The sequence below is a fragment of the Gekko japonicus genome, unplaced genomic scaffold (genome assembly GCF_001447785.1).
Source record: "Gekko japonicus isolate JY-2015 unplaced genomic scaffold, Gekko_japonicus_V1.1 scaffold1389, whole genome shotgun sequence".
Lineage (NCBI taxonomy): Eukaryota > Metazoa > Chordata > Lepidosauria > Squamata > Gekkonidae > Gekko > Gekko japonicus.
Genome location: NW_015176492.1, coordinates 352,450 through 362,753, shown reverse-complemented (window position 1 = coordinate 362,753; position 10,304 = coordinate 352,450). Strand labels below are relative to the sequence as shown.

General features: G+C 49.2%; 1 protein-coding gene across 1 annotated transcript in view; it reads left to right on the top strand.

Moving 5' to 3' along the window:
- The window catches only part of AXL (AXL receptor tyrosine kinase), a 105,199-nt gene that overhangs the window by 13,076 nt on the left and 81,819 nt on the right, over positions 1–10,304 (top strand). Inside the window, exon 2 of the mRNA XM_015427261.1 lies at positions 7,545–7,743. Coding sequence (XP_015282747.1) covers positions 7,545–7,743 — 199 coding nt within the window. The remainder of the gene's footprint in view (positions 1–7,544; positions 7,744–10,304) is intronic.

Here is a 10,304-nt window from a genome sequence, read left to right as displayed (position 1 = left end):
CCCGACTGAGGGCTGCTGGGAGCAGGGGGCGGGGCTTGTTGCATGTGCCCGCCCCCTGGGCTCCTTACTGCCGGAACGCCGCTCCTGTGCGCTCCAGCGGGAAACGACCCCTGAAGAAAACAGAGGGGGAAGGAAGGGTCAGGCCGCAGGCATCTGATGAACTCTGGGCCTGGTACAGACTCCACATGCATCCCACCTTCATCCTGTACATGTAGTTTCATGAACCGTAACTGGGAAGGTGCCTTTTTTATTTCAGAAAAGGGGGTTCTTGGGGGTTCCCAACTGCTGGATGGAGCCTGCACATGAGAGGGTTACACCAGGGCTGTTTTTTCCCCCACCTTTGGGAAGAGGGAAATGAAGTTTTCAGTCTGTACACTGAACACGCATGGACTTTAAAACGTTTTGAAAAGAATTTTGTTGAAGAGAACTTCATTCCGGCATGTTCCCCCAGAAAAGAAAATGTCACACAGTCCCTGATGAGGCGATGTTATTTGTACTCTTAGGACCAGGGTGCCGGAACCCTCTAGAAGGAAATGAAGTTTTCAGTCTGAACTGATGAACTTTAAAACATTTTTAAAAGAATTTTGTTGAAGGGGTTCCGGAACTCCGTTCCGGCGCGTTCCCCCAGGAAAAAAGCCCTGCTTGGGACCTAAACTGGAAGGTACATATTGGTACTATTACTATTTCCAGTACATGCAGTTGCTTCTGACAAACAAACAAAACAAAAACATTCTGCGTGTCATTCAATTCCAGACTGGAACATTCCATTTTTGGTCCCATATCGATTGTTTACTGCCTTGCGAGCGTAACGGGGACTCTGTTGCATGTTGTACCCTGTAGTATTTGACCTCTGGCGAAGGCTCTCCTGGGCCAAAACACCTCAGGTCAGAAAGAGCCGTGACTCACGGAAGCTCCTCCCCTGCTGCAAATTTGGTTAGTCATTAAGTTGCTCCTGGACTCTTGCTCTTTTCTGCCGGTTGTTGTTGTTGTTCAGTCGCACAGTCGAGTCCGACTCTTCGCGACCCCATGGACCAGATCACGTCAGTCCTTCCGCCGTCCTCTGAAGTGTGCTCAGTTTCATGTTCGTTGCATCTATGACACTGTCTAACCATCTCATCCTTTGCCGTCCCCGTCTTCTTTGACCTTCAATCTTTCCCAGCATCAGGGTCTTCTCCAGTGAGTGCTCCCTTCTCATTTGGTGGCCAAAGTATTTGAGCTTCAGTTTCATTATCTGGCCTTCCAGGGAACAGTCAGGGTTGATTTCTTTGAGGATTGACTGATTTGTTCTTCTTGCAGTCCAAGGGACTCTCAAGAGTCTTCTCCAGCACCATAGTTCAAAAGAATCTATTCTTCGGCGCTCGGCCTTCCTTATAGTCCAACTCTCGCAGCCATACATGACTACTGGGAATACCATTGCTTTGACCATGCGGACTTTTGTTGGCAGGGTGATGTCTCTACTTTTTATCATGCTGTTTAGGTTCGCCATCGCTTTCCTCCCAAGGAGCAGGCGTCTTTTAATTTCATGGCTGCTGTCACAGTCTGCGGTGATCTGAGATCCCAGGCATGTGAAGTCTGTCACTACTTCCACGACTTCCCCTTCTATTTGCCAAGGAGTGATGGGGCCAGATGCCATGATCTTAGTTTTTTTGATGTTGAGCTTCAAGCCCACTTTTGCGCTCTCCTCTTTTACTCTGAGCAAGAGGCTCTTTAGATCCTCTTCACTTTCTGCCATTAGAGTGGTATCATCTGCATATCTGAGGTTGTTGATCTTTTCCCCAGCAATCTTAATTCCCACTTGTGATTCATCCAGGCCAGCATTTCGCATGATGTACTCTGCATAAATATTTAATAAGCAAGATGACAATATACATCCTTATCATACTCCTTTTCCTATGCTAAACCAATCAGTTGTTCCATATCCAGTTCTAACTGTTGCTTCTTGACCCTTATACAGGTTTCTCAAGAGACATGTGAGGTGGTCTGATACTCCCATCTCTTTAAGGACCTGCCATAGTTTGTTGTGATCCACACAGTCAAAGGCTTTAGCATAGTCAATGAAGCAGAAGTAGATGTTTTTCTGGTACTCTCTTGCTTTCTCCATAATCCAGCGAATGTTGGCAATTTGATCTCTAGTTCCTCTACCTTTTCGAAACCCAGCTTGTACTTCTGGCAGTTCTCTATCCACGTACTGTTGAAGCCTAGCTTGTAGGATCTTGAGCATGACCTTGCTAGCGTGTGATATGAGTGCAACTGTGCGATAGTTTGAACATTCCTTGGCATTGCCCTGCTACAGACAGGCTAACATGGCTACCCGTCTTGATCTATAGACTGTGAGCATAGCGGAGCAGGGAAACAGGCAGAAATCTGAGAGATATAGCTCTTCCTAATGCTGATGGACAAGATGACTGGGTTTATGATCCGCTGGTTCTGAGGAGTCTGGTATTTTGGGCCACTGTGTGTCAGAGTGTTGGACTGGATGGGCCATTGGCCTGATCCAGCATTGGCTTCTCTTATGTTCTAGTCGAGGTCTGTCTGTGTATTTCTGTCCCCGAGAGGTTCATACAATCTATTTCAGTTTCAAAGGGTTTGGTGGATTTTTAAAAAAGGAGCCCAAGAAACCTTGAAAAATTGCATGTTATCACGATAGAAATAAGATGAAGGAACTTAATTGGTGGTGGGAGAAGCGGTAATGGTAGGGGAGGGATGTTGCCTGTTGAATTTCTGCCAGTTAGGCAGCTGATAGATTGCAGAAATCCGGAAGGGAGGGCTTTGGAATTATCTTAGAAGGATGGATCTCTCCCGGAGATTTTTCTGCACCGCTTGCAGAGTTGGGCAGCGCTCCTCGGGAATCCAGAAGCCATCGTCCTTGGGAGAGAATTTTTCTGCTCCACCCTGACCCACGGCATCTGCCGAGGGATTACGGGAACTGTCATTAAGTAGGCGGAGATCCGGCGACAGCCACCCTAGTGACAGGGAGGCGGGCGTAGATGTTAGCCAGGGCTTGCCTAGCCAGCTAGATTCCCCCCCCCCCCCAGAAGCCACAGGGAAAGGGCCAAACCCGCTGTCCTGGGGTTGCCAACTGTTTAACCACCACCCCCGCTCCTGTGCCTTCAACAGCGGCTCAAAGTGCCGAAATCAGCAGCGGAGTTCTCTAAACACAGAGAGAGACGCGACTGTCTCCGTGATACGAAAAGCTTGGCCTGCGGATCGAAATAAAGGCAGAAGGACAGGCCGGATGTTTTCTTTCAGGTCAGTTGGCAGGACCTTTGTGCCCATGGAGAGATTTGTTCTAGGCTCGGGTTTCATTCCCCCAGACCTGTTGTGCAGTGCTAAGTCAATATGTGAAGGAGTGATGTGTGAAGTGAAGGCAGGGCTATTTTGGGGGCGGAACGCACAGGCGCGGAGTTCCAGCTGGCTCCTGAGTTGGCCACGCCCAGCAGGAACTCATTAGCATAATAGGCCACACCCAACAGCAGGAACTCATTAGGATTGGCTACATTAGGGGTGTGTGGCCTAACATGCAAAGAAGTTCCTGCTACAAAAAGGCCCTGGGTTTGGGCAACAGACAAGGTAAACAGAATAAGAAGCAAAAGGTGGGTGTGGCCGGATAACTACACTTCTGGTAACATGGGGGTGCAGCCTAATGTGCTAATAAGCTGTGCTGTCAGGGGTGTGGCCTAATATGCTAATGTGTTTCTGCTGTTGGGTGTGGCCTATTATGCTAATGAGTTCCTGCTGGGCTTTTTCTACAAAAAGAGCCCTGGGTGAAGGAGTGATAAAGAGAGTCTCTCTGAGTAGATTCAGGGGGCCAGGTTGCCAGCTCCATGTTGGGGAACTCCTGGAAATATGGGGATGGAGCCTGGGGAGGGCAGAGACCTCAGTGGGATACGATGCCATGGACTCCACCCTCCAAAGCATCCACTTTCTCCAGGGGGCCTGAGCTTTGTACCCTGGAGACTAACTGCAATTCCAGGGGATCCCCAGGCCCCACCTGGAGGTTGGCATTCCCAGGGCTCTTTTTGTAGAAAAAGTCCAGCAGGAACTCATTAGCATAATAGGCCACACCCAACAACAGGAACTCATTAGCATATTGGGCCACACCCCTGACCGCACCGCCCATTAGCACATTAGGCCGCACCCCCATGTTACCAGAAGTGTGGTCCTCCAGCCACACCCACCTTTCGCTTCTTATTCTGTTTACCTTGTTTGTTGTCCAAACCCAGGGCCTTTTTTTGTAGCAGGGACTCCTTTGCATGTTAGGCCACACACCCCTAATGTAGCCAGTCCTAATGAGTTCCTGCTGTTGGGTGTGGCCGATTATGCTAATGAGTTCCTGCTGGGCGTGGCCAACTCGGGAGCCAGCCGGAACTCCGTTCCTGTGCGTTCCTGCCCAAAAATAGCCCTGGCATCCCTATGTATTGATCTGCAGTAGAACAACTCAATTTGAGTCCAGTAGCACCTTAAGAGACCAACAAAGAGTTTTCAGGGTGCAAGCTTTGTCAGACTGAGTCCTCCTACCGTAGATCTGAGTGCTTTATCAAGATGGGTCGCCGTGTTTGTCCGTAGCAGCAGAAAAGAGCAAGAGTCCAGCGGCACTTTAAAGACTAACACAATTTGTGGCAGGGGAGGAGCTTTCGGGAGTCACTGCTCACTTCTTTAAGACGGGTAGATGCAGGGGTCATTTCCTGCGGGAGCGCACAGGAGCGGGGCTCCGGCAGTAAGGAGCCTAGGGGGCGGGCACATGCAGCAAGCCCCACCCCCTGCTCCCAGCAACCCTCAGTCGAGCCACAAGGCGCAAGAAGCAGCCAGGTAAGTTGCAGAGGGCACCCCCCACAGATACACGACCTCTCCAAAACAGTCCAGTGGCACCTTTAAGACCAAGTTTTATTCAGGTACACGCTCTCCCTCCTCTGCGAGGACAGATCTGCACATTCCCCCCACCCCCAATAGCTAGCAATCCAAAACAGTCCAGTGGCACCTTTAAGACCAAGTTTTATTCAGGTACAAGCTCTCCCTCCTCTGCGAGGACAGATTTGCAAGTCCCCCCCCCAATAGCTAGCAATCCAAAACAGTCCAGTGGAGCCTGAGCGGCAGGTATTGCCTTCTGACACACTTCTGGTGATGTCAGGGGGTGTGGCGTATGCAAATAAGTTATGCTAATGAGTTGTGCTAATGAGCTCCTGCGCCTCTTTTTCTACGAAATGACCCCTGGGTAGATGTGTTGGTCTGTCTGTAGCAGCAGAAAAGAGCAAGCGTCCAGGAGTACCATAAAGACTAACAAAATGCGAGGCAGGGGAGGAGCTTCCATGAGTCACCGCTCACTTCTTCAGAAGGTGGGACGGGAGTGGTAAAGAATGCGTGTAAAGAATGCGTAGGTACAATGTGCATTGTTATCGGCTTGATGAGAGCAGAGGGGAAATGCCTGGGCGCAGAAAGTTAGCATAGGTGCTGAGATAAAAACCCTGTGTTCCTATTCAGCCCCGGGGGGTCCATTGTTCTGAACTTGCGAATTAACTCCAGTTCAGCAATCACACTCTGTAATTTCCCCATTGAAATGTCTTTGTTTGAGGACCGCCCCTCTTAGGTCAGCAACGGAATGACCTGGAAGACGAAAATGTCCTCCTCCCACTGTGGTTTGTCATGTCAGATTTATGTCCAGATTGATCTATATCTCTGAGCCTGGGGAATCAAGAAACGGTACCTCTGAGCGTGTGTTGAGAGCTTTCTCCAGGCCGATGAGATTGGCCTCTGTGCATTCCTTGGCACCGGCCACGCTTGCTCGGTCCATACGGCTGCTGTCTCATAACACGACGACATGCCCCACATCATCCTATTTGAGCCTCCAGTTCTGACACAGGGTGGTGGGGGCAACCACAAGATGGCCGCCAGAGGGGGCGGAGCCAACTACAAAATTGTAATATAGTGGGTTCGAGGCATAGTGTAGTGAATCAGCTCTTCGTTTATTCAGGAACAAGACACAGAAGCCGGCTCGCAGGCCGGCTTATATTTTCACAGCAAACCACACCACGCGCACACCCCAACAGCCGTCACAGGTTTATTTACAGTGCTAGTGCTCAATAGGTTCCGTCTTGGATCCTAGCCTTCCGATTGGAGCGGCTAAGATCCAATCGTCTATTGTTCCTCAGAGTTATGCTCAGGTTCATCCCTGACTAGTACACAACAAAAATGACTATGCTCATGCTTACCTTGTAAATCTTTGCTGTTTATAAAAATGAATAAAAATTATCTCTTAAAAATAATGTCATGGACTGAGGTTATGCGTGACTCTTATAGTAACTCCTTGACATGTTGGGCAGAATGTCTGTTTAATGGGATTAAGCGGGGAAGGGGAAAAGATTTGGGGCTCAATGCTCCCTCTAAGCTGTGGAGTCTTGTGAGCAAAAATTCTACTTTGTGAGCCGCTGGCGTTCAAGTTGGGAGGGAGCGATTAGTTTGCTCTGGAGCCGTCCTTCCTGAGCGGAGACAAAAATGTGTGAGCTGGAGGCTAAAAAACTGTGAGCTGGCTCACACTAACTCAGCATAGAGGGAACACTCTTTGGGGTTGGCTGTTTTGTTTTTGGTTTTGGCAGAAAGTGTTTCCTCGCCTTGAACCACTAGGAAAGGCGGGATAGAGGATGCTTATAATGAAATATAATGTATATAAAAATGTATATAATGAAACAGCGTGGCCTGTTCTGTGTTTTTTTCCTTTTTAAATCTATGATGTCTTAAATTACTTTTAATTATTCTGTAAATTCTATTGAGCTGTGGTGGCTCAAGTGGTTAAGACGCTGAACTGCAGGCTGTGGAAGGTCAGTAGTTCAGCAGTTCGAGACCCGGGTGCCGCATGATGGAGTGAGCTCCCGTCTCTAGTTCCAGCTCCTGCCAACCTAGCAGTTCGAAAGCAAGAAATTGCAAGTCGATAAATAGGTACCACTTCGGTGGGAAGGGAACAGCGTTCCGTGCGCCTCGGTGTTTAGTCATGCCGGCCACATGACCACAGAAACGTCTTCGGACAGCGCTGGCTCTTCGGCTTTGAAACGGAGATGAGCACCGCAACCCTAGAGTCGGATTCGACTGGCTTTCAAGCAAGGGAAACTTTTACCTTTTAAATTCTATCTATGTGTTTTAGAGTCCTACTGTGATCCGCCCCGAGCCCACTTGCGGGGAGGGCGGGATATATATCGAATCAAATAAATAAATAAATAAAGTATACCTTTTCATCTGCACAGCCAATCAGAAGCCGCGCTGGGCAAAAGCCACACCCACTTACAAAAAGTACTTGGTGGGCCCGAAAAGGCCTTGGTGGGCGCCCACGGGCACCACGTTGGGGAGGACCCCTGCTCCTGATTCTTCACAAGGGGAACTCTGTATTCCTGTCGTTTTAGAGAAGATGGGCCTTGTTTTGGACTCGCAGCCTAAAATTAGGAACCTTTGGGGTTAGCGAACAGGAGGCCGGCGAGTTTCCATTCCTGTTCCACGGCTTCCTTCTCTTCGGGGGCGGGAGGTCGGCACGGTTCACGAGACTTCTCTTTCTCCCGCAGCCATCTACTTCCTGGAAGGCCCCTTCAACCTGACTTCCTCCTTGGGGAAGGATGTGAAACTGTCCTGTTCCGTCCACTCCATCGGCGATCCGCCGGAGGTCAGCTGGATTCGCGATGGCGACGTGCTGGAGCTCGCCGACAGTAACCAGGTTCAGGTGCCCCTGGATGAAGAGCAGTGGGTGACCACTAGTGTACTGAGGTAAGAAGAAGAGGAGATCGGATTTATACCCCGTTCCTTCGCTCGGAGTCTCAGAGCGGCTTCCAATCTCCTTTCCCTTCCTCTCCCCACAACAGACACCCTGTGAGGCAGGTGGGGCTGAGAGAGCTCTTTCGAGGACTGCTCATGAGAGAACTGCTGTGACAGAACGCTTCTCCAGACAGGTTACAGGCCCGGAACCCTGCTTAGCATCCAGCGTGGTGTAGGGGTTAAGAGTGGCAGACTCTAATCTGGAGATCCGGCCTTGATTCCCCACTCCTTCACTTGGAGCCTGCTGGGTGACTTTGGGTCAGTCACAGTTCTCTCCGAGCTCTTTCAGCCCCACCTACCTCACAAGCCCCCCTAGGGCTGCCAAGTGGGGGCGGGTGGTGGGTAATCCCCCGCTTTAGAGGCCCAATTTTCGTCGCTGCGGAATCGGGCCCCGGGGGGAACTCCGCCTCCCGAAGCGCAGCGCGGCTGCATCGCCAGAGGCAACGCAACCACATCGATCACGTTGGGGGCGTGGCCCCGATCGTTGGAGGGAAAACTCAATGGTTTTCCCTCTGACGATCGGGGCCATGCCCTCAACGTGATCGACGTCGCGCGTCACGTCCGGTAACGTGCTGGTGGTGTGCGCGCGCACACAATGAGAGACTGCTCCCGGAGCGCGGCGAGGCTCCCCCGCCGGTAAGTAAAATTCACTTGGCAACCCTAAGTCCCCCCCTCTCTACAGGGAGAGGAAGGGAAGGCGATTGTAAACTGCACTGAGACTCCTTATGGTAGAAGAAGGAAAAGAGATTGGATTTATACCCCGTCCTTCAGTACCCGAGGGAATCTCAGAGCGGCTTCCAATCTCCTTTCCCTCCCCCTCCCCACAACAGACACCCTGTGAGGTAGGCGGGGCTGAGAGAGCTCTTTCGAGGACTGCTCTTGAGAGAACATCTCTGAGAGAACTTGTGACTGACCCAAGGTCCCTCAGCTGGCTGCATGTGGAGGAGCGGGGACTCAAACTCGGTTCTCCCAGATTAGAGTCTGCCACTCTTAACCACTACACCCAAATGCCAGGCTAGATGGGCCTTCCCAGGGTTCGATCTCATGGCCAGATTTTTGGGTTGCCAGCCTCCAGGTAGAGCAAGCGTGGAAACACACCGTGTTAGAACAAAACACACAACACTATCATGCTACTATATCTTCACATATTGTTATAAATAATATACTTGAAGGCTTCTCTGGTTCTATAGAATTGTTGACTCGTGCGTTGTAGCATTGGTTCCAGGAAAAATAATTTTCCCTGAAGAAGAAACTCTCCAAACACGCATTTTTTGCCTGGGAGGCGTGTTGCTTTGAGGCTTGCTGTATCTCTTTTTGGACAGCATAACAGCCTGCTGTTTCTTTCATCACTGACGACTGCTGCATCTCTCTCATCAGATGCAAGATAGTCTACAGCTCTGAAACCTGTCTCTGTAGCTGTGGACTTTTCTACTAGATATATAACGTTCTTTAGGCTTTTGTACTATAATGAATAAGATACACTAGGGTCTCTGTTGTATTCAAGTACATTATTTATATCAATATATGAAGATATAGTAGTTGAGTTCATCATTTGTACAAATAGAGAATTGGCCAAAAAGACTCACACAACCATTTTTAACTTTAAAAGGGGTAATTTCTCTGATATGAGGGGACACGTGGGGAGGAAACTGAAAGGAAAAGTAGAAAGGGTCAAAACAATTGGGGAAGCTTGGGATCTATTTAAAACTACGATCCTAGAAGCTCAAAAAATATATATTCCGCAGGTTAGGAAAGGCACAAACAGGTATAGGAAAAAGCCTGCATGGTTAACAAACAGAGTAATGGAGGCTGTAAAAAGTAAAAAGAATTCCTTTAAGCAGTGGAAAGCTAGTCACAGTGAGGCTGATAAAACGGAACACAGGCTATGGCAAATAAAATGCAAGTCTGAGGTCAGGCAGGCAAAAAGGGAATATGAGGAGCATATAGCAAAAAACGTAAAAACCAACAATAAAACTTTCTTCAAATACATTAGAAACAGGAAACCAGCCAGGGAGGCAGTGGGGCCCTTGGACGACCAAGGGGTAAAAGGAGTATTGAAGGATGATAGGGAAATGGCTGAGAAGCTAAATGCATTTTTTGCCTCCGTCTTCACTGTGGAAGATGAGAAGTGCTTGCCCACTCCAGAACCACTGATTTCAGGAGGGGTGTTGAAAGACCTGAGTCAGATTGAGGTGACGAGAGAGGAGGTCCTAAAACTGATAGACAACTTAAAAACTGAAAAATCACCAGGCCCAGATGGCATACATCCGAGAGTTCTGAAAGAACTCAAATGTGAACTTGTAGATCTCCTGACAAAGATATGTAATCTTTCCTTAAAATCTGCCTCCATTCCTGAGGATTGGAAGGTAGCTAATGTCACTCCCATCTTTAAAAAGGGTTCCAGAGGAGATCCGGGAAATTACAGGCCAGTCAGTCTGACGTCGATACCGGGTAAATTGGTGGAAACCATTATTAAGGAAAGAATTAGTAGGCACATAGATGAACAAAACCTA